This window comes from Larimichthys crocea, chromosome VI (genome assembly GCF_000972845.2).
Source record: "Larimichthys crocea isolate SSNF chromosome VI, L_crocea_2.0, whole genome shotgun sequence".
NCBI lineage: Eukaryota > Metazoa > Chordata > Actinopteri > Sciaenidae > Larimichthys > Larimichthys crocea.
The window spans coordinates 24,419,643-24,445,364 of NC_040016.1; the positions used below are offsets into that span (position 1 = coordinate 24,419,643).

The 25,722-nt window shown below is 41.1% G+C and overlaps 1 protein-coding gene across 3 annotated transcripts in view; it reads left to right on the top strand.

Annotated features, from left to right (window-relative positions):
• Positions 1 to 236: 236 nt before the first annotated feature.
• The window catches only part of LOC113745798 (calcium-dependent secretion activator 1-like), an 86,812-nt gene continuing 61,326 nt past the window's right edge, over positions 237 to 25,722 (top strand). For all 3 annotated transcript variants that reach the window (XM_027278833.1, XM_027278831.1, XM_027278832.1), the window contains exon 1: positions 237 to 1,139. In XM_027278833.1, coding sequence (XP_027134634.1) covers positions 789 to 1,139 — 351 coding nt within the window. In that variant the 5' untranslated portion in view covers positions 237 to 788. The remainder of the gene's footprint in view (positions 1,140 to 25,722) is intronic.

Below are 25,722 nucleotides of genomic sequence, written 5' to 3' on the forward strand. Positions count from 1 at the left end.
ACTGAACCGGAAACAGGAAACAGAACACAAGAAAAACACACACAAGGAGCTACAAACAGGACTCATAACTGAGGCCAGTGTATACAAGTATACATAAGCAGTAAGATGGATGGATGGATGGATGGATGGATGGATGGATGGATGGATGGAGAGAAAAAAAGGTTTTACTTTATGAAATGAATTATTTAAACTGAATTGATCATTCATTTATTTTAAACCAACAGTCAAGCTTTTATTGTGAAAGCCAAGCCGCTTTGATTCCGGTCTGGTGCTGTCTAAATCCTGTCTTCTTTTGACTCAGCTGGATCATCAGGTGGTCGTTCATCTATTGTGCTCCCAGCTGATCCAACTGATCCCAGAGCAGCCGGCGGATCAGGTTTCAGCACCGCGGTCAGCTCCGAGCCCTGCCTCCTCCTCCCGCAGGCAGCAGAGCATCAACACATCAACGCGTCTCCTCTTTTCTTTCCCTGCGACCCCTCCCCCTTTAGAGGCTCTGTTCTCATGATAAATCCCGGTGTGCTGCTGACTGGCACACTTGAAATGCTCGGAAATCACGCAAGCAACTAGACTCTCCAACACTTTCGATTTTTCCTGCTCAGACTGGCAATTTCTTTTTCTTAAAAAGCAACAGTGTGAGCGCCTCATCAGTCAGGCTGAGGTTTCCACAGCTGCTCCCTCTGGATTTTTGCCTCTGTGTCTGACTCTGCAGCTGATCGCCATCTGTTTTTTGTTCTACTTTTGCAGTTTTTACCTTTTGCAGCTGGAGTAGACTCCATCCAAACCTCAACATGTTGGACCCGTCTTCCAGCGAGGAGGAAGGGGATGAGATACTGGAGGTGGAGCACAAAGAGGTGGCGGCCCCGAAGAGCCTCGGAGGTGCCCGGCTGTCCCCGGGCCGAACCGCCGACGGCCACGGCGGCGGAGGGCTTCAGCCTCGGGGCCGCGGGTGCGGCGGTGGCCGACCCTCCAGCCCAAGCCCGTCGGTTGGAAGCGACAAGGAAAAAGAGGACCTGGAGAAGATGCAGAGAGAGGAGGAGGAGAAGAAAAAGAGACTCCAGCTGTATGTGTTTGTGATGCGCTGCATCGCCTATCCTTTCAACGCAAAGCAACCTACTGACATGGCCAGGAGACAACAGAAGGTAAGACCAGAGTGAGGCGAAACCAAGACACAAACTTCAAGGCGAGCTTTAAATACATCTGCTACTTGTAGAAGGAATCTAAGATTCATAACACCAACTGTTGCTTCACGGTCGCACCATGTCGCTTCAGTCGAATATTCAAGAAAGCAGAAAAAAACAGAAGTCAGGCTCAGTCTGAGTCTTCTTCACATATTGCATCTATTGTGCATGACAAAACTCAATGGTTATCATAGAAAAGGGAAGGTGATCGACAGTGTGAAATGAGAGTTACACTACCTCACTGCGCATACATGCATCTACATGTGGCATGGCTGCAACTGCACGGGAGCAAATGTTTCTCCCCTCACCAGAACCCTGGAACGATGAGGCTAACCTGTTTGAGCCAAGGGTTCAGAAACAATGAAATGTGTTCATGCAAACTAAACAGAGACAGCAGATGACATGGATGACATGAGAGAGAGAGAGAGAGCATGTGTATTCATGTTGTTCCCACCCATTGTAGTAGCTCTTGCTTATGTGAATTGCCTCTGGGTATAGAAGCATCAGTGCTGTCCCCTCCTCCTGCTCATCTCAAGCCCAGCTCTTATTAGAACAATATATCGCTCAGGAGGAACAGCTCCTCCACACCTCTCATCAGTACCACTGAACCACAGCCTCTATCTGTATACAGTAAAACAGCTCCTCATGAAGAAGACATCATAAGGAATATCACCATACCCAATGCAACCTGAGGTATATTAGACTCAGTTGTGAAATACTATAACATTACATTTTTATACATTATGTGAATGATATGTAGATATAAATAAAGGAAGTAGATGTGTTCTAAGAGAGAGATAGCTTCACCTGTACTGCAATTACACGCATTCATTGACAGTAAGGCTCTGAGCCTACACCCTTTCTACACTAGTTGCATAGCTGCAGCCCTCCATCTGTGTCTGCTCCCAGGGATCCCTTCAGCTGCTTTTATGCTATGCAGCACTCAAGTTTCAACAGCGGTTACATGCAGTGTGTAAGTTGGAGGAAAAGATGGTTGTGGGTGCAAAATGTGATCGATTTACCAGGCTAGTGTAGACAGCTGAAGCATATCTGTTTGACCAGATGTGCGTGAAATGGACATCTGTAATGCAGGGCTGAAACATCCAAGTTGTGCTCTAGATGCAGCAACATTGAGCTCCGACTGAAATGTGGCTTTGTCACTACTCTGCCATGGTACCAGTGTGCACGGCAAACATTTAACAAGCATCTGAACCTCACCAGCTAGACTTTGACTTTTACAAAATGACGTCTCTCTGTCTTCTGTCCTTCGCATTAAACAACTGAAGTCTGGCAGTGTTTAGTGGCTTCAACAAAACATTTCACATTTACTGCTGTGACTAAACATATGGCTTGAGCAGTAACCTGATTTGTCTGTGAAACTAGGTTTCCTTGATCAAGTTAAGACATAAGAGAATCTCTGTTAACACATACAGAATCTGCCTGAGGAAGTTGATTATTTGACAGGACAAGACAGGGAAGCATTACTGTGGCAACCACTTACTGAAATAAAAGAAAAATCAATGTACGTACCTGTGTGCCATTCTAAAATAATTCACTCCACAGTTTGAGTCGACCCAAACAACTCTGTATTGCTATTAAACTGTAAAGTTAAATTCATAATTGGCCAATAGGAAACATGTTGACATGGAGGTCTTTAGTTTGAATGTAATTTATGCAAATGGATCATCTGGCTGTTTTTACAGAAAGCAAGTAGCAAGAAATATTTGCTACTGTCTCTTTCCCATAGTAACAGTCTGTGAGAATGATACACACACATTTAGCCAGAAAAGACAGTCCCTTATCTGTAATAGGAACTGTATGTACTTTGTATATTATGGAAGAGCTATGGATGAGCATCAGACTCATTTTACAAACACGTTCTGAAACTGGTGCTTGGGCCTCTCTGTGTGGAGTCTGCATGTTTTCCCTGCGGGTGTCTGTGGGTAACTCTTCAGGTGCTCCGGCTTTCTCAAACATTCCAAAGACAAAAGGGTTAATTAGTAAATTGGTGACTCTATACTGCCCATAGGTGTGAATCCTAACTCTAAACTGCCAGGGTGTACCCCGCCTCTAGCCCAGTCTCAGCTGGGATTGGCTCCGGCCTGTTGGTGACCCCTCAAAGGAGAAGTGGTAATGGAAAAAGAATGAATGGATTTTGAAACTGATTAATCAACAGTAATGACTGTAAGCACAGTTTGAAGTAACACATGTCTCATTGCTATCATTCATCATTTCCTTATTATCATCAATGGCCATTCATTCAAAAGAAATATCTCAGAGAGTACATAAGTTTGCACGTTGTGCACGTCACCCTCATGAACATTAGTGCTTCATGGTCATAACAAATGTTTGTATTTGTTTCCTGCCTGCCTCCATATTGTCTCCCAACAATGAGGCAAACATGTGAAATACACACTAAAAATAACGTGACTGTGTATGTTTGACAGTTTCTTTTAGAGTGGTGGTCTATGAGCAAAATGCTTTTTGTTCCAGTAGCCAATTGCGCTACTGACAGCAAGGCTGACTCACCATGCATCTATCAGTGGCCGTGACATCACTGTGAGGTTGCCAGGCTACCTGCTAAGATTCCAGAAAGTCACTTTACCTATTCAGTATTTGCCAAAAAAATAAAAAAAATTCTACTACATGTCATCTTATATTTCTGGCTTTAAGCTAAGCTAAGCTAAGCTATTTTTTTTCTGGCTTCAGCTCCAACAAACACATGAAAGTCTTGTCAATCTTCTCCTCTGTCTATAAACAGAGCACTTACTTGCATAATGATCCATTATTTCTATCAGCACATAATGACATGACGCGATACAATAGAAAGTTAATGGAATACACTTCCTGCAGCTATACCACAGCACAGCACAGCACAGCACAGCACAGCACAGCACAGCACAGAAAGCTCAGTCAGTGAGCGGGGTGCTGCTATAAATCACACAAACTGAGATGTCATCCTGACTTGTGATTCAATCAATGAAGAGAACAGGCAGCAGCCATTAAGATAGATACCAGTATGTCTGTCCATGACTGCTCTTTCTCCATCAAAGGTCAGCACACAGATCTGATTGGTTATGTTGTTCCCTTTCCTGGGTAAAAACACCTCTTCCTGTTTTTGGCATATCTGTAGCATTAGAGGCTTTTACACTGAAACACATCCAAGTACTTAATGCTGTGTTGTCGTCATATGAGAATAACCGCCGGACAGTGTCATCACCTGGCTTCAGGTATGTACTGATTGTTGGAAGAAAAGTGTTTAGTATGACAAAGACAGTTAAGCTGTGTGTTAGCTGTGAGCTGTGTAGAGTATCGTGTTCAAAACTGATTTGTGTTGTTCTGCGGCAGTGAAGGGGGAATCATACAGCAACATCAGCTGTTATATTGATGCACCCAGCTCCTAATATTTGCATATCAGCAGAGAATGGAAACATTCATATTCATTTGCATTTTCTTTAGTTTTTCTGGAAATTCAGTAAAAACATTTGGATGAAAACTTGAGCTACTTATGTCTTCAGATGGCACTGGATGTTGTTGAGTTTAAGAAAGTAATCAACCGCTTTGCAGTAACACTCATTCAGCAAAGCGCTTCCACTGTACACCCTCTGCTCGCTGCTCTCTATCGCAGTGAATGAAAGAATGTAACTATGGCGACTGTGTGGCTGTAGTCTGCTCTTCAGTGAAGGCACAAGACACAACTCCCCCCTGTCACTATACTCTATATCAGAAAGTGAAAACACAATTGCTGCAGGAAATATAATCAGAAATCAGAAAGAGTTTTATTTCCAAGTGAGTTTTCGCATCAAGAAATTTGTCTTGGTGTTTTGGTGCAGAACAAATATTTCAGATGTGTAAGATGTTTATCAAATTGTAGCAATCCAAAAGATGTTCATGATCAATGATAAAACACAATTGGGGCGGCTGTGGCTCAGCGGTAGAGCAGGTTGTGTGCTAATCAGATGAGCGGTGGTTCGATCTCCAGTCTGCATGTCAAAATGTTCTTGGGCAAGATACTGAACCCCAAATTGCTCCTGAAGGCTGCAACATCAGTGTGTGAATGCATTTGAATGGTTAGCGTCCCAAAACTGATGAGCAGATAGTGAACATGCTTCACTTTTTCTGACAGACAGATGAATGAAATGCTGAATAAGAGATTGTCTTAGAGTCACAGAAGCTAATGTAAAAGGCTGGCCTGGATGTGACGCTGTGACTGGAAAGCTTTATGATGTTATTAAGATGAAGAAAACAAACAACTTGAGAAATGTACTAATTGGCTAGTTGATCCAAGCTCACACTGGCTCTAACAGATCACATAGAAACTTTAAACTTCAGTGTGAGATGTGTTGGATTTGTTGTTTGAGTTAACCTGAAAGCCAAGACATACGACAACACAGAGGAGCTTCTTTCTTGTATATACTGTGTTCTAAACATATATTGGTGCTATTTAGTCATAGTGCATTTGTAAATGAATATGTAACATGTAAACGTCCAGCTCAGGCTGCTTAAAAAAAGCAGACAGGTTTCAGTTGTACGGTGTGTTGTCAGGTAAAGGCCCTACTCATGGTGAGAGCAGATCACTCCTACAGTGCTCACTAAAGGTCTTGTTATTTTCTGTCAGTGTCAACATGTTATTTTGGTGTCATCATGTTACACTGTATCCAATTCATCGTCCCCAGGAGATTTACCTGCACTCTGGGGAGTGCATGATGAAAGACGCTTCGGTTTCATTTGCACTGAGGGACTGTTCCTTCATGAAGTGTGAAATTATGTAGAACTGACTGTGATTCAGTGCTGGGACAGTCAGCTTATATCCTGATTTGATACGATCATGATACACAATACTCACATTCAATATTCATTTGGATTGTTCTACAAGTATTGTGATTTGATATTTTTTTCTTTATTCTGATTTTTGTTTACTTTTTTAACACTAGGCTATGAGAGAAAATGTTCTAATGACTGCATACTGTGAGTCATATTTCCAGAAACAATGTACATCACATTCGCATCATTACTGTAAGGTGACAAACAAACATTTTTTTGAAATAAACTACATTTAACTGCCCCTGCTCTTCAAGCTACTGCTTTTCAATCAACCCACTGAGAATTTGGAGTCTGACTATTGACCCTTTGAGTTCCCTGTAGATGGCGAGACTGGAGTACCAATGAGAGGTCAGCAGCTATTAGTTAGTTCCCACTAACAAAGGTAATAGTGTACATGTCTGTGTGTGAGCACACATGCTGTTTTACGTTAGGCATGTGAAGGTAAAAGGAATAACTGGTTAAGATAATATTCCAGCAATCGCAATGTTAATTTCTGTTTGTTTGTTAAGGGTAATTTCTATTATGTGTTAGCATCGAGCTAACAGACTACGCACTAGTTATGACATGGCATAAATGGGATTGGATTTTCTTTTTTTTGACGTATTTGATGTGTATGTGTGTGTGTGTGTGTGTGTGTGTGTGTGTGGGTGCTAATAATTTAGAATGTTCTAACTTTTCTGTATTTATGGAACATCATCTTGCTCCTATACAATATGTTCCAAAATGAATGTTTCTCGTGTCCATCATGCTCTGTGTATATCCATGACATTTCACAGTGTCTGTTCTGGTGTTTCCTGGAAGAAAGCTGGTGCATCTAAACAGATGGTAGATGGTTATAATTATTCAGAAATGTTTTATTTGTACCCATTCACACACAGTCAACAAGATAATAGTGTGTATGTGTCCACATGAATGTCTGTATCGCGTGCACTCATTAAAGTGGAGGGAGAAGGGGCGACGTTTAGCTCAGTTGGTAGAGCAGCCGCCTCATGTACAAAGGCTCAGTCCTTGCCGTGGTGGCCCAGGGTACAAATCTGACCTGTGGCTCTTTCCCCATCTCTCTCTCCCCATTCCTGTTACTCTTCAGCGGTCTCTGTCAGAAATAGATCTATCAAAGCTTATAAAGGCCAAAAAAATTACCTTTGAAAAAAAAATGTGGAGGGAGGAGACTCAAAGCTGCAGCCTCCACACTGCTGCTTGTATTTTACATCAGTAAATTACTATTTCAATTTTAATAATGATGTTTGAGCTCTCAATCATAAAAGCTGTCTATTTTGTTATTATCATTACCCCACCCCCTCCACTGTGTGATCCAAACACAATGTCCCACTGTGATTTGTTTTCATCATATTTAATACTGAACTTGCTCTGAAAAGCCATGTTGTTAGTGCCAGTGCCACTACTCATTTATGTACAGATGATTATACACACATTGCACAGTTGCGTTTGGTTCATTCATCACCAACACAAGGGGAAACCAACTGATCCTGATTTTAGAAGAGGAAAAAGGAAAGGGGTGCAGAGAAGAGGGCGGATTGAATATTTTTCTCATCAGGTCAAACAACTACTATGCAGAGAACACTTTGAAGTCTCTTAAATGAGAGCTATTCAAAGAGACATCAGTTCAGACACAATGTGAGAATCAGTCTGTGTTACGAGAGGATATGTAGAGGTAGACAGAGAATGAAAGTCTAATTTGACATTCTGTGTTTAGATCACACTCTGGAGCTCATACGCCTTCTCAAGCACATTTGCCAGTCAGCTGGGAAGTGGGTGGTATTGCACTGGGCTTGAGATGCTGTGGGCTGAAAAGAGATAAAGACATGGCTGTTCCTTGTTTGAAAGGTTTCTTTAATGTTCAAACCTGTTTTATCAAGATTTTGCAAGTTGCAGGTTGAGGTCTTCAAGAATGTGTTGCAGGCTTTGAAGGCAGATTTAACTAAACAACGCTGACTTATCATCCCTGCATAAAGTTGTTACACATTAAAAAACTAGTCTCTTTACACATCTAGGAGACACAGTGCAGCATTCAAGGAATATTTGTGGACAGTAAGTGCTCAAATGTGTCTAGGCATTTCAATGTGTAAGCATCACTAATAAAATAGAGGGAATTTCAGCTGCATCATGTACTGCCATACTTCAGACTCTGTAACTAAAGCTTTAAAATAAATATAGTGGAGCAAAAGCTACAATGTATGCCTCTGAAATGGAAGTGTAAAGTAATATAAAATGTAAAAAGCAGTCCCTCAAAACTGTCAAAGTACAAAACTTGAACCAAACAGTGTTCAGTTCAAACTCAAAGCTCTGCAGAGCTGATGGGAACCGAAGAATCAGGCCATGATTCTATGTTGGTTTGTTACTACAAGGGACAACTTTACACATAAACATTTGATCTACTGTTATTAGAAAAATGTTGATTAGTGCAGCTTTAAACTTCAAACATGACGCTATAAACATGACTAATTTGTCTGTGCAAGGTGATGGCTGATTTAATGATTGATAAAAAGAATAACATTGTACTCACCAAGTCAATTGCTCAGTGGAGGCAAACAGACAAATTAAAATCCAAACTGTGTGTTCGAAGCACTCGTCTTCTTGACTGTTGTTTTTCCAGATTTCAGCAAAATAACAAACATTTTGTAGTAAAATTGGTTCCATGGCTCTATGGAGCCATTCACCAAATCTGATTATCAGCATTCTCATGATTATCAGTGAGTTAAAAAGAGTCAGATATTATATAAACTGTTGTATAACATTATATAACATTTGTTCATTTCTTAGATCATCAGTTCATTTCAGATCTCACTGATTGTAAAAGGAACACTTATTTGTGTCTGCAGCAGTTCTGACATGGGCACAACTTGTCCCTGTCTGTCATGGCAGCTATTTGCACTGGCTGCCAATCGATCAATTCTAATCCTGTTTCTTATCAAGATCCATTTTCAACTGTTGTGAGAGCTCTGCTCCAAATCTATATCTATCTGTATTTGCTGAGAGCTAAACAACTTTTAACTGCTTTCTAGAGGACGGATAATCTTGCTGAAATATGACACATTCTATGAAACTGTTAATACTGATATTCAGCATTTATTCTTTTGTCGTTTGATCTGATGGGAATTGATTAAACAGCCTAGATGTTAACATCACAGCCGGATCATCTGTTCTGAGCTGTGTTCTTCCACTGTGCAGATGCTGATGTCCTCGGCTAACCTCACAGTTTGTGAGAGGCTGTAGTGGGCTCAGTCCTCATAGCTTGTCTGCAGTGATGGGAATAACGGCGCTATAAATAACGGCATTACTTTTTTCAGTAACGAGTAATCTAATTGATTACTCTTCCCATCATTATAACCCCGTTATCGTTACTCCCAAAAAATGTGGCGCGTTACTATGATTGAGCTACTATGATACAGCTGTTTTTCATCAGACCAACAAGATTTCTAAGCTGAGCTGCAAACATTTTTCTTGTTCCTCCTTCCTTGGTGCTGGCGGGGGCACGAGACAGTCACATAAATGAAGACGATTGGCTGAGGTTGAGTAAAATTCCATGGTAAGCCAGTCAGAGGTGGAGTTGGGCAGGTGTTGCTTACACAAATTGTCAGACGCACAAAGACGACACAGGACATTCACATGAGTCAACGAGAAACAGGACTGGCGAGCCCGAATAGCCCAAAAGTAGCCTTCTTTAAATGGAAGCATAGTATAGTATATATCAGAAATAACTGAACACGCACATGTATTTTAAGTTCCGTCAAAGAGGGATGGAGGTGGGGTCCACTTTCTTTGACACATTTAAAAAATTACTTGAAAGTAACGCAATAGTTAGCCTACTTTCCAAAGTAACTAGTTACTTTTATAATTTGTAACTCAGTAACTACTTTAGTTACTTTCTGGGAGAAGTAACTAGTAACTGTAACTAGTTATATTTTTAGATTGACTTGCCCAACACTGCTTGTCTGAAGGGGCTAGATAACTCTAAAGTTAGGCTACATTAGTGATGGAAAAACTGGAATGGCTGACTTCTAACCTCAAGGTATCTATTCATCTATTATTCATGACCAGAAAAACATGACACATAGTGCTGAGCGGGATCTTAAATAAATCTTCATATTCCAGCTTTAAGATAATGCTGTATTCTAACATTCATAGACTTGAAGCTGAATTCAACTTTTACAAAGTTCTTACCTGACTTGGAAAGAGTCTGATATCTAATCTTTAATGCGCGCTCTTAAGTCCCATTGGACAGGTTGCACTTTTCAGGGAAAGTGGGCAAGGCAATGTTTTATGTGCTCTCCTGTAATTTAACTAGTCACAGCATTTTAGATATGGTCTGTAAAAGACCAATCTCCTTCTCAGAATCTGAAGCTTGAACACACACACACACACACAAACATGCAACACATGTATTGTGTAATTATTTAATAATCTTTTATTACTAACAAAATATTCTGTAGTCTCTACAATTACAGGAGCAATGCATTTAGGAACTGTTAATAGCCAATTTATTAAATTTTTAATGGTACCAAGCATAAATTTAGACAAACAGAAGAAACATAATACCAGCACTGACCTGTAGCTGACATTACAACAACGAACATTTGATGAGCTCCTATTGAGAACCAATTTATTACTGGGGTGGGAGTGAAAAATGAAATACATAAAAGCTCTGGACAGGGTTAAATGACTCAAGTGAGATTAAAATAAGCACCACCTCCATAAATCCAATCTGAATGTGGCTTTAAAAGTCCGGTGAGAGATTCAACTCAGCACTAGTCATTAGCCAGAAGGAAATAAAAATGACAGCTCTGTTATTGTGCATAGAAAGAAGCAGAAACAGGAGTGAGATTAGTGGGTTAGTCTACTGAACCCTGGCCTGTCTTTGTACAGGACTGTATTAGTCCTGTACAAAGACAGGTCCATGAGTGTTTGTCATAATTACAATGTCATCTGTGTTTTTAATCCTGTGCAAATCTGCCCTGTCGTACAAAATATGCAACACATTTTATCAAACACAGAGGTCGTTTCATCATATCTGTATGAATCAGCTCATGGTGTTTCATTTGCTCTGGCAGATTTGTCTGGCCACCCTTCTATTAAAACTGAATTCATGCAAAACTATGTCACATGTTGCATTGCTCTGATCGGTTGAAGGCTGTCCTATTATATCTATTGGTTTGTATCTGTTCATTCCTTAACAATTGACAGGCTAAATACTCACTCGCAATTAGGCCAGATGTTTGAGAAAACCTTGCACACGTTGAAGACACAGATCACCATCATCACCCTCAAAGTTGGGTTGTGGCCAGTCATGAGGTGCCAGAAACTTAGTGACTACTTGTGCTCTTAGTTGTCATTAGTTACTTCAGTTTCCATTCTGAATCCTGTTTGTAGAGCATTTTAAATGGATGTGCACTGTCAATGTTTTAGCATCCTCCATTGTGGAGCTCTCTTTTCCCTCAAAGGTCAGCAGTCAGAAAGGTTTGCAGTTGGAAAAAGACATTAACAAATTTATTTTGTTTTCATAAAAGAGAACCAAAAATCACTTTATATATCTGTGTGATGAAATGTTTATATTCTAAGCTCTCATTGTTCTGGTCTGGAGCATCAGTGCTCTCCATCCATCCATTTTCAGAAACCGCTATCCTCATCAGGTCAGGTCACAGTGGGGCTGACTTTGGATGAGAGGGAGGGTACGCCCTGGACAAGCTGCCAGGTTAATGGGCTATGGGCAAATTAGAGTCACCAATTAAGCTGAACTAAAAACACATTAGACACACTTTTGTCATTGATTTGAAGGTGGGTACGTTGGAACAGGATGATGTTTGGGGAGAGAGTTCCAGAGGGAGGGGACAGCTATGGGGAAAGCTCTGTCACTTTAAGCTTGGTGCTTGGTTCTGGATGGTGGAGTCAGGAGGTTTGCATCAGAGGAATGGAGGCAACGGAGGCCTTGTCTCAAGCTACTGTTTTTAGTGAAAAAACACTGTACACAACCTGCCCAGCACCAAACAGCCAACAGACACACAGCTGATGAACACAGCTTAACAGAGTTATTGTAATCAGGTGTCCAGAAACTTGACCTCAGTTAAATGCTAATGTTGCTCTGTTTTGCTGGATGTTTGCCATATCATCTTAATAAGGTGACAAAACATTTGTGGTTGCTACTGTTTTTGTGGCCAAAGAAATAATCGTTAATACAGGTTTCACTTTGTTAAAAGAAATAGAAAGGTGATGTCTGTAGTCAATACTTAATCTTAGATAAATTTCACAGTGTTACAGAAACAAGTGGAGCAGCAGTCAGTCCAGGGCTGATGTCAGGCCTGTCTGTAGTTTCTTTGAGTTGTTATATACCCTGATCAAAGATCAGAAAGCAATGATAGAGGCTTTTCGTTTGAGCTCCAGTGAAGTGGTGTTGATACTTCTATTTGACATTCTGTCAGATGAAAACATCTCCTTTAATAAACATGGCCCCCATGAGGCTTCTGGTTCACTGTATAATAAGCCACTTCCAACACTGCTGATTGTATGTGCTATATTACAATATGTATGAGCTGTGAACATGATGATGCTGTGCATAAACTTTATAGTAATGTTCCATGCATACACAAACCAAACATGAATATTAAAATAACATTCAGATTTGTAATTCGACAGTACTTCACACGATCACATGTATCTTCCTGTGTTCTTTCTTAGTCATCAGATGAGTAATACCAGTTGTTAATTGGAGTAAAGATTCATAGTTTAACGATTTCTTGTTCTCTTTTGTTTTTTATTTACGTTGCTATTCTCTCCTAATCAGGCCGGGGGGATTAGTATGCCCAGGTGAGACACTCCACGCAGTAACACAATCAGGCCATCTGCCTGCTTGTTTTCAGCACCACAATAGGGGCTCTGATGAATCCACTCCTCTCTCCTCTGCTGCTCCACTGCTCACTACCTCTTCTCCCCTCACTTTTGTCTCATTCTGTTTTTGTAATTGCATCAAATTAGTCTGGTCTTAAAGGGGCACTTTGCACATCAAGGTCTGGTTACAGGGGCCAGGAAAAACTACTACAAATGTGTACAAAGTTGTACAAAGCGTTGTGCGTTTCTTAGGAAAGCAGTGTGTCTTAATTAGTAACAAGCCTTAATTAGTTGCCTCAAGTGATGTTACTATAGAGTCGGCCGGTTCTGAGTTAGTTTGGGTTTGCCTGACCTCTGTAGCTTGTGTCGGGGCTTGGGAATACATTAGCTGCTACCAGCATAACAGACCAAAATCTACAACAACTGAGTTGCATTGTGGGTAATGTAGGTGAAAAAGAGTAATAGTAAAGTAATCTCTTGTCCTGCTGCATTTGATAATCTTTTAAAAACTGTTCATTGTGAGTCAGATAATTACAGTTACAGGAGTACTAAATGAACAACGGCCAGGATCTGGCCTATATGTGACAAACCTCTGACGTTAGCTCCATTTGTTAGCTGGGCTTCCCAGACTGTGAGTTCAGAGCACGGGCGGTGTGTTAGTACCACACACGTTTTGGACCACCGAGAAGATGTCAGGCCTGGGATGTGAATTGTGGGCAAGCAGGTAATTTAACTAAGCTCAGCAGCATGTATGAACATAATAGGAGGTAAAAGACAGAAGAGGACACTGATGGATGAAGCAAAGAGAGGAATTAAGAGAGTTCTAAGCAGTAGCTCAGTCCATACAGACTTGGCTTGGGAACCGGAGGGTGGACCAAAATATGGAGGGTGGACTGGTGGCAGTCACCTCCTGGCCACTGCAAGGCACTGAACCCCCCCAGCTGCTTGCACGGGTGCTCCTCAGGGGGGCTGCCCATCACTCCACCATCTCGCTCTGTATGTGTGTTCGGGGTTAAAATGCATGTAAAATAAAAATAAAAGTGAGGGATTAATAAAGTATCTCTTCTTCTTCTAAGAAGCCTTTTAAGACTTTTAGTGGTTGGTGAGAGCTTGATGAAATAAAAGGCTGAAAGACAGACGCCGAGCTGGGCTGACTGCTGCTGGACTAGGCAGTGAGATCAGCTGCCGCTGGGTCTGGTTCTGGTTCTGGGCGGACTGCTGCTGGACTAGTCAGTGATATCAGCTGCTGCTGGGTCTGCTGCTGGTGACCTGGATGATGTTTGGCTCTTAGCAAAGCTCGCTAGTTTTATACCACTAAATAGTTGTCACGGCTGTCAGTATCAGTGTGCCTGACAACAAAACAATAACCTTAAAAAAAAACCATCATCAAAAACTTACAGCCATGTGTGTGTGTGTGTGTGTGTGTGTGTGTGTGTGCGCGCGCGCACTTGTGTTGTAGAAACAGATCAATAGTGTCTGCATAATTCATGAGGACAGCATGTAGGCTGCTAATGATGATGAAAGCCTTGTCAGTTGGCCTGTTGTGTTCATGTACAAACACACACCCACACAGCTACACACACACACACACAGCGACAAACACATACACACATGTATACTTCACATGCTTCAGTGTACGGAGGTCCTTTGACACATCCACTTATAGAAAGCAATGAGTGCGGTGTAATTAGGCTGGGGGTGAGTCATTGAATCTATTGAGACTCTAATATGATACAAATCATCGCCGTCTGCAGGGCCACAGGGCAATTAGTATTAGAGTCCACGGCTTTTTAGACAGATGAGCAGAACTTTCTCCACAAGCTTTCAATCAACCAGTGATGTTATATCAAGAATGGGACTGGAGGGATTAGCATAACAGATCATACATTCAGCATAAATACACTCTGTCCATATTCTGTAACATGTATGTCATTCATATGAAAGTAACAAACAAACACGAAGGAACTTGTACTCAAATGTTTTGGTGTCTAAAACAAAACCTAATTTGCATCCACCCTGTGATATTCATCCATATAACAATGTGTTCCCCTTGGCACAGCTGTCGTTTACAGGACTCATCCACACATTCATTCATTCATTTACCATAACTACATCTGTAACCCCATCATGGAGGTCGTCAGCTCAGCATAGGACACATAGAAATAACTCTTCATACTCACATTCACACCAACGGGCAATTTAGCCCAATTAACCTGTTAAATAACTTTGGACTGTGGTGGGAAGCTGATGTTCTTAATGTGCAGAACATACAATCTATGTTAATGCAGTCTAAGTGATATACTGCTGTGCCTATTGTTTAGAAGCTTGTATTGTAATTGTATTAATCTGTACTATGATAGCTTAATGTCATAATGCAACATGAGGTAGATTTCCACAGCACTCATTCTATCAGTCATGTCATACTCATCATTCTACTGTTTTCTTTTTAACACAAACATTGTTTTCAGTTGCTAATTAATTACAATTACCTCCACTTAGTTGTTAATGTTTTTTTTATTATTACTGTGAGACTACAGTCAATAAAACATAACACTTCTTCCAGATATTTCACATTAAAAGTCTACCCAGGAAGGGAGGTGTTATGCCCTTTGAGCCAGTGGATGTGTTTCAGTGTGAAACATCTCTGTGTGAAGTGTTAATTGATGTGTCATAGCGCTGTGAAACTGTACATGATTCTGAATTCAAACAGCAGAACAGAGAGGTTTCTTACTATAGAGCAATACATTTTTATAAAACATGTCAGGAATATAGGACTGTCTCTAATCTGAACCCATTTCAAATAAATCCCTGTTTTCTTACAGTTACAGAAATTGAAGATGAACGTGAATCTTATTTTTATTTTTTTTCACATGTGAACACAATGAGAAATTTTACATGTCAGGCATGTTCTCTTTACAAACCCAGTCTCAAAATGACAATACAGCTCTGTGACGCAATCAGAATCCAACTGATAACTGATAACATCACAATGTTATGTCCACACTGGACAGGACACAGACAGCAGAGAGACAGACAAGACACAGACAAGACACAGACAGCAGAGAGACAGACAGGACAAAGACAGTAAAGACACAGACACAAACAGACAGGACAAAGACAGTAAAGACACAGACAGCAGAGAGACAGACAGGACAAAGACAGTAAAGACACAGACAAGACAAAGACAGCAGAGAGACAGACAGGACAAAGACAGTAAAGACACAGACAAGACACAGACAGCAGAGAGACAGACAGGACAAAGACAGTAAAGACACAGACAAGACACAGACAGCAGAGAGACAGACAGGACATAGACAGCAGAGAGAGAGACAGGACATAGACAGCAGAGAGACAGACAATCCGCACCGTGCAGTATTTCAGACTATCAGGACAAAAACAAGTAATCTGAATCTGCATGTTAATGGACGTGTAGCGTGAGACATGAAAAGGGTTCACTGTGTGTCTCACGGTCATTGCGTGAAAGTTGGCAGCCCCTGAACGAATCAGTCAGATGATCAGTTTATAAAGTGAGGAGCAAGCAACATCATTTCATTCACAAATTGTGGCCCTAAGCAACCACATAGCCCGCTTATGTCAGCAGCCGGCCCTGCTCATGTTGCTTTGGATAAAAACATGTGTCAGATTTTTATGAAGATGAAAGTAATGTAATGTAACCTTTATCTGTGAGATTTAATAGTCACAGTGTAATAGTGAGCATTGCAGCTTGATTTTGAATACGTCGCCCACATTGCTCAGACTTCACAGACAGTCACATGCTACACTTTCACGTCATTTAGAGATGAACATTCTAGCCAAGGTGTTTCTGTGGAAATACAATCCCTTAAAACTGCCTCTGATCAACTGAACCAAACACCATGAAGCAGGATGGTCAAGAGTTCAGTGAGCATGAAACATGCCAGAAATGTGAAATCTGTGAGTCCCTTTGTAAAGCCAGCGTTTGGTTTGTCTGTTAAACATGACAGTGTCTGTGGACCTGCAGTGTCTGTACATATAAAAGTCTCATTTTAAGGTAACAAAAACATGATTCTTATTTTCAGTTGATTATACACTTGCCAAAACATAATTATGCATATTATATTCAATTTCTGCCATTCTGTAAATAGAATATCTGATGCCACTGAATGGGAGAAGTATCATTTGGCATTTAATGGCTGGCTAGTGAGGAGAAGTTGGCTGCTGTTCAACCTTTAACAGAATGACTTACCAGCAGCTGATCCAGTGCCAGTATTAAGTGGGTGGTTTGTTTTGAAGCTGTCTGAATACAGCGTCCGCGCACTCTCAATCACAATGTCACTGATCTATGACCAGATTTTGGGCAAGATATTTAGTTTCACATCAAAGATTTAAAAGTATTCTCATGGTTTTGCAGTTTTTCTTCAGTTTTTCTTGAAGAGCATTCTGTAGTGTCATTTTCCTCTGCCCTGTTTTCATATGAAAACCCTGTATACAGTATGAGTATGTTAATAGCAGCTTTTAGCCCGATGAGCACTTTCTCAGTTCTTTGTTGGTCTGCTGTGCCATGTGTAATCTGGGATTACCCGTCCATTTGATGTTATGTCATCACCAGAGAGAGTTTGAGCATGTTTCCTGCTGCAGGAGAGAGGAAGGGTTAATGTAAATATTAATGTCTGTGAGGGCAAAGTATGTGTATGAACATGTCTGTGTTTTTGTGACAGTGTAGTGGAAATTTATCCTGTAAACATTGCATCATATTTTAGCTGCAGCAGATGAGTTTGCCCTGCAGACATGTTTCACCCCTCTATATAAATGTAATGGCAGTTTTACACGTTGGTCTCATCTGAATAAAAATAATAATCGCCTGAGTGACTTGTATATAAAACCACCAGGTCAGACCTAGTAACATTTCCGTAACTCTTCAAAGACACGGTAAGTGTGAATGCTGTCAGATTAATGGAAAGGCCACAGCAGCAGTTCATGTATAAAGCACCATCTTTATTATGCTGTGAAATGTAACAAAAGTTAAATGATAGAGCTGCAAACACCAGCTGTGGCTGTCATATCTGGGTGAAGCTGTGAAAACATTAAGGTGACATAACTTTGATCTGTTGTGCTGTGACTCAATGTGACCAGACTTTGGACTTTATTATTGAAGGAACATTTCCCGCTCACTTTCTGCCATGTTTATTGACAACCCGTTCTCATTCCCAACGCGTAAAATACCGACGCCTTGTCACGCCCCTTGACGTCTGATACCGACGTAAAAGGTACCCTTCCGCGTCTGTATGAAACGCTCTGGGTTGTCCATTGACTCCAGTATAATCCGTTTGCTCTGGTAAGAGACGCTCAGAGCAGAGCTCCAGCCGTCCATTCACTCCAATAATAACCCGACCACAGCGATACATGACGCTGCAAGCTACAATCTGATTGGACAACCGAGGACAATCTGCCCGGAACTGTTTTTCTTACTATGTCAAGGATTTCTTTTATTGATATCATCAACGTTTCTCAGCACAAACACGCCAAAGTGTCACTGATAATTCAACAATAAGATAGCTTCATGTTGTGGCCCTCAGTATGTTTTTTTTCTCCTTCTAGCCTGAGAAATAAACTTTTATTCCTATGTTTTGGATAGCGGAAAGGCCTACACTACCCAGAATGCTCGACCACTGACGATTTGCGAGCTACAATCTGATTGGACAACCGAGGACCCTCTGCCCGGAAGTGTTTTTCTCGTGTTGTTAAAGATTTCTTTTATTGATATCATCAACGTTTCTCAGCACAAACACGCCAAAGTGTCACTGATAATTCAACAATAAAATAGCTTCATGTTGTGGCCCTCAGTATGTTTTTTTTCTCCTTCTAGCCTGAGAAATAAACTTTTATTCCTATGTTTTGGATAGCGGAAAGGCCTACACTACCCAGAATGCTCGACCACTGACGATTTGCGAGCTACAATCTGATTGGACAACCGAGGACCCTCTGCCCGGAAGTGTTTTTCTCGTGTTGTTAAAGATTTCTTTTAATAATATCATCAACGTTTCTCAGCACAAACACGCCAAAGTGTCACTGATAATTCAACAATAAAATAGCTTCATGTTGTGGCCCTCAGTATGTTTTTTTTCTCCTTCTAGCCTGAGAAATAAACTTTTATTCCTATGTTTTGGATAGCGGAAAGGCCTACACTACCCAGAATGCTCGACCACTGACGATTTGCGAGCTACAATCTGATTGGACAACCGAGGACCCTCTGCCCGGAAGTGTTTTTCTCGTGTTGTTAAAGATTTCTTTTAATAATATCATCAACGTTTCTCAGCACAAACACTGTGTGTGTCACCATTGATATTATGACTGATAAAATAAAAAGTTAATCACTTCTCTGTTTAATGTGCTTTTTATAATGTCTGTTTTTAGACAGAGCTTGTTATCAACAGACCTTTTGAGAAGGAAAAATGAAATTTCCTGTGTGCAGTTTGCGCTGGAGCTGTACTGTGTATATATTCATATACAGTAACAATTTTATTCATGGAAAGCTTTCTGGGCTGCTCAAAGGATCACAAAAGCACCATGCAGCACACTCACCATGTGAGTTTTGTTCAGTGTTTTGTCGAAGAAATCATCAAAGTCGAATTGACATATTTGATAGGGTGTGTTTTATTAAAAAGCATGCCGTCACACTGGTAAATTGACAGTCACAGAACATATCTGAGCCACCTCAAGCTGACCCCAAGGTCAAGGCCATATCCCCTGATAACTCATCAACGCTTTGAGATAGGGGCCTGAAATCTGCACCTGCGCATTGGGACAACATGGTCGACCACGGTGTCGAGTTTCAGACCCATGCGCCCTTCGGGAGGGTCAGAGGTCAGCCGTTCTGTACTTAACGAGGCCTAGTAGTTCAGGCTTAAAAACACCTGTTTGGTTTGTGAATAACTCATCAGCGCTTTGAGGCAGGAGGCTGAAATCTGAGTATGTGTATCAGGACGCAGGGTCTGATCAGGGCCCCTATTTTCACCCCCGTACCCCCTTTGGAAAGGTCAGAGTTCACCCGTTCTGGACACCTTTTTGGGAATAAATTGACAATGCTTTGAGGTAGGAGGCTGAAATTTGACTATGTTGTATGCCGTGGAGCCTTCTGCTGGGATTTTTTGGTCCCGTCACAATCCCATCACTGTAGAGCTAGTTAGATTTCTTGAAGGTCTACAGAGTTGGGACTTTGGGAGCCTGACCCAGACCTCCATTTAGAATAGCACAGTGAGTTTCATGTAGTTCGGTGCATTTTTGTGGCAGCAGCAAGGGCGCAGATTCGTGTAACGGCGTCCTTTCTCGGCCCCGCCCATCGAAAAGTACTGGGCCGACGTGGACCGGACCAACATCTATCCACTCGTCTCATGCCCCTGAACAACATACTAAAATTTCAGACCCGTGTGACTTGTAGAAATACATGTCCTCCAAAACCTCCACGCAGGTCAGAGGGTATAAGACTGCCTGATTCTGACAGGACCCCAATGCTCAGGAATCCAGACGGGGCAAAAAAAATTCTACTGGACTTGTGTTTTTTTTCACCGGTTCATTATTCAGGGCCCCTGGGGGATCCTCTGTTCCAAATCTGGGGCCCCTGGGGTCAAAGGCTGCTGCGCGGCGGCCAAAAAGACATGTTTTTTTAGTGAGTCCCCCAAATCTGACCCTCTTCTTTTCCGGTCACTATCTTTTGATAACTCATCAAAGCTTTGAGGCAGGGGGCTGAAATTTGAGTATGCGAATCAGGACGTGGGCCACAATCACTGTGCCGAGTTTCGTACCCATGGCCCCTTGGGAAGGGTCAGAGGTCAGCCGTTCTGTACTCAATGAGACCTACTACCTACCTTTGTGGGATTAACTTATCAATGCTTTAAGGCAGGGGTCTGAAATTTGAGTATAGGTCAATATATATCAATAGACTTCCTAAACTTATATTTTACTACCCTACTTATACTGTGTACTTACACAGCCAAATATTTAATTGTCCTATTTTGATTCTATTATTTTTTTTCCATGTGTGTGTGTATGTGTGTATTATTTTTTTTCCATGTGTGTGTGTATGTGTGTAATGAGAAGTAGACCACAATAGTGAGATATCGAGAGCTGTCTACACATTACGTGAGATATTATTGATCTATTGGATTCATAGATGTTTTATGTACTTAAGCCAGTTATAAAGTGAAACAGAGACTGACACTGACTGAAATGTGTATTCAATATTTTATTCTGAACTTTTATGATGAACTTTAACTTTATTTCTATTGTGAATTTCAACATGTTGAACTTTGAACTGGGAACTTGTGGTGCCAACTCTGCAACCTGTGGTGGGCTGTTTTACAGATAAGCTTGCGCAGGTTCCCATGTGTCATCCCACATTTTGCCACTGTCAGGAAAAGAAAACAACAACAACAACAACAACAACAACACACACACAATATAGGTTAAAAGGATAAGTTAGGTTGTGACTTATAAGAAGGTCTAGGTTGAAATATCTTCTATATTCATGTCATGCTTTATACAATTTCATTTTAATCCAAATTAGTCAAATCAAATCAAATACTACCACTAGGCCTCGTTAAGTACAGAACGGCTGACCTCTGACCCTCCCGAAGGGCGCACGGGTCTGAAACTCGACACCGTGGTCGACCATGCTGTCCCAATGCGCAGGTGCAGATTTCAGGCCCCTACTCGGGTTCTCCGATAAATAGTATTGCTTGTGCAGGCCATGCATACTGAGAAGCAAGCTATGAATCAGGATGGGATTTATGCATTTGCCATGCTTAGCAAGTCAACCCTGAAAATGGACTAGAATGCAGGAAACTTGCAATTAAGAAATACCACATTTTCTGGGGGAAAGACCCCCGATTAGAAAATATGTCGCATAAAACACTTATGAGTTGTTATTATAAAAACTCATAAGGACTAATGAGTTTTTCAAGTCAATCAAACATGCAGACTGAAGGACATGATGTTTTTTTATGTTTTGTATTCGCACAAATACAGTCAATCTTGAGCACAAAGCACAAATCAGGAGCATTGCAAGGAACCAGTTTACCCCTCAGGGCTTCCAGTCTTTGGGCTCAATACTCTCCTCCCTGAAAATTATTGTCCACTCCAGTTGTGCATGTTTAAGACGATCTGCTATAATATAACGCTCTGTTACCCACTGGCCACTCCAGGGAAGAGATGACAGAGAGGAAAACAGCTGGGAGAAATGAAAAATAAAGCATTCCCTAGATACAGAGGAAAGCAACCAAAAGATGAACGTAAAGTAAAGAAGTCGGCGGAAGTGGAGTAACAAAAGACTGAAGGTAAAGAAGAAACTTATGGATAGTTAAGAAGGACACTGCAGACACAAGGACAGAAGTGTCCTCATAACTACTATGAGAATGAGAGTGAAAACTAGAGACCTTCCTGCTGTGTCGACGTACTTTCTTCTTTATATGATCAATGAAGTGTCTGTGTATGTAAAAGTGGCACACATAGAACAAAACCACCCACCCACCGTTTTTGTTTTTCTCTTTTGCTGCTTTTTTTCAGAATATTTCACCCCAATGAAACCCAACTTTCAATTACATGAAGGGACACCAGCTTGGAACACAGTATCCACGTTTTTTCTCATTCACCCTGATTGAGTTCCCAGAGCAGTCGATCTGTACTGACAGCGGACAGACAGGACAGGACAGAAGGCAGATAGACAGGAGAGACAGCAGTATGGGTGTGTCGTACAGTGTTGGTGTGAGAGGACGACCGGGGCTATGACTGCCATCGGAGGCTGGAAAACCGCTGTGTGTGTGTCTGTATGTTGTAGGGTGTATCTGCGTGGATACATGTGTGTCGTGTGTGGGCTAGTCTGGTTTCTGAAAGGCATTTTTTCTTATTATTGAATAAATAATAATTATTAGATTATTGGACAGTATTGTAAAATTAAAGTACTCGGTCTCAGGGCCAACACTCAGAGTTGAATACGTGCTCTCTTGAAAAAACTCTTCAAATACGTGTTGAGGGCTTCTCCATGTTGAAAATGTTTTTATTGGTGTTAATCCAGTCACTGCATTAGGCTTTTACCGTGGCTAAATCAGCTATCAAAAATGGACAAAAGAAGTGGATCTGGGGGTGGGCTGGATGAAGCCTGGTTGCTCAAATAAGCCACCTGTTAAACTGTCAATCCCCTGTCAATCAAAGCAGCCCATGCTCTTAATTCTGCATAACTTTAGCCTTATAATACTGTGAACAGTGTGAGGTGTATAAAATTCACCCCATTACAGTTTGTCATGAACGGGGAAATTAGCACAGAGACCAAAACAGTTTTTACCAGGCTGTAATTCGCTGTAGTTAAGCTCTGATCAAACAACAGTCAGCAAGGTCCACCACTCCAAATGTATTACTGAATGCTCATTCTGCAGATTCTAATGGGACTATGGACATGTTAACCACTGGCTGACTCCTTACTCCACCTATCTTCAGCATTTCAGTCATCCCTCACTAGTCAGCTTCAGTTCATTGTCCTATAGAATCAGAAACTTGCCCAGAAATAACTGTTTCTTGAGTCCTTGTGGCTTGTGTTCAGTTTTAAATGCTTAGATTAAACAAATTAGGTTCTCTGGTAGAAAAAAATGACTATACAACTGAGAGGCAACACTAAGGTTTGTGAAAAAGCATAAAACAGGAACAGATTTCTTCTGTTATGACCAAAATGGGTGATGGAAAAGAGAACAGAGAAGCAGCTCACAGGGCACCAAACTGGCGAAGTGCTAACTGAAAGGGCGATGTGCTGTTTTCGCAGTCTTGCAGTATTCCACCTCTCATTTAAAGTTCTGTTTAACTAAATAAAGATGGAAGTGGTAATGGTAGTTGGTTGATTGTTTCTTGTCAGGGCTTCAACAATGAACATTTAATTTTCTCACAAAACATTTTCATGTGCGTCCAGTATCAGAACCATTGCTGCTTCGTTTGACCTATAAACTTTTCATCCTTTTTACAAAGGAACTGTATTTTTGTGTCTTTTTTTAATGCAAATTTTCTGAAAACTTCCACAATTTTACTTTAATATTGCAATAGCTGCTTTAGTCATTTGAAACATTTCTGCTCCCAGTCATGGTTCCACTGCAGCAACAGACATTCATATAAAAAATTAATATAAAATCTAATATATAAATATAATGATAAAGGTCATTAATATTTAAGCGCAAAACTAAAACTGTAAGTTATAAACAGATGGAGCTGATGGAGGATTTGGATGATGATGGATGTGTGTGACACTGGGACTGTATAAAATAATGGCGCGTTACCCACGGTTTCTGAACATGGCAGCGGACTGCCGTTCTCCACTATAATCCAAGTGTAAGTGTATTGACCTGCAATCCAGGAATACCAACGTTTAGCAGAAACGGTACGAGGTCGACTGGTGTTTTATATAAAAGGTATTCAGGTGATTATTATTTTATTCCTATAAAAGCAACGTGTGAAAACTTCAGTTAGAGGTGAAACAGATCTGAGGCAATTCATCGGCTGCAGCTAAATACCTCTGATGCAACATTTACTGGTGTCACAATAACAACCGTTCTCATTCCCAACGCGTAAAATACCGACGCTTGTCACGCCCCTTGAGTCTGATACCGACGTAAAAGGTACCTTCCGCGTCTGTAGAAACGCTCTGGTTTGTCCATTGACTCCAGTATAATCCGTTTCGCTGGTAAGAGGGACGCCGAGAGCAGACGCCAGCCGCATTCACTCCAATAATAACCGACCCACAGCGATCAGACGCTGCAAGCTACAATCTGATTTGGGGACCAACCGAGGACCCTCTGCCCGGAAAAGACTGTTTTTCGTATGTCAAGGATTTCGTTTATGAATTATCATCAACGTTTCTCAGCACCAAACACGCCAAAGTGTCACTTAATTCAACAATAAGATAGTTTCAATGTTGTGGCCCCCAGTATGTTTTTTTTCTCCTTCTAGCCTGAGAAATAAACTTTTATTCGTAAGTTTTGGATAGCAGAAAGGGCCTACACTACCCAGAATGCTCGTCCACTGACGATTTGCGAGCACCAGTCTGATGGACCAACGAGGGACCCTCTGCCCGGAAGTGTTCTTTCTCGTGTTTGTTAAAGATTTCTTTTAATAATATCATCAACGTTTCTCAGCACAAAACACGCCAAAGTGTCACTGATAATTCAACAATAAAATCGCTTCATGTTGTGTCCCTCGGTATGTTTTTTTTCTCCTTCTAGCCTGAGAAATAAACTTTTTTCGAAGTTTTGGATAGCGGAAAGGCCTACACTACCCAGAATGCTCGTCCCTTGACGATTTGCAAGCACAATCTGATTGGACAACCGAGAACCCTCTGCCCGAAAGTGTTTTCTCAACTATGTTAAAGATTTCGTTTAATATATCATCAACGTTTCTCAGCACAAACAATGTTGTGTCACCATTGATATTATGACTGATAAAAAAAAGTTAATCACTTCTCTGTTTAATGTGCTTTTTTATAATGTCGTTTTAGACAGAGCTTGTTATCAACAGACCTTTTTGAGAAGGACAAATGAAAAATTTCCTGTGTGCAGTTTGCGCTGGAGCTGTACTGTGTATATATTCATAAACAGTAAAACAATTTTAATTCCGTGGAAGCTTTCTGGGCTGCTCAAAGGATCACAAAAGCACCATGCAGCACACTCACATTGGAGTTGTTCAGGTGTTTTGTCGAAGAAATCATCAGTCAATTGACATATTTGATAGGGTGTGTTTTAGTTACAAAGCATGGTTACACTGGTAAATTGACAGTCACAGACACATATCTGAGGCCACCTCAAGCTGACCCCGAAGGTCAAGGCCATATCCCCTGATAACTCACAACGCTTTGAGATAAGGGGGGGGGGGC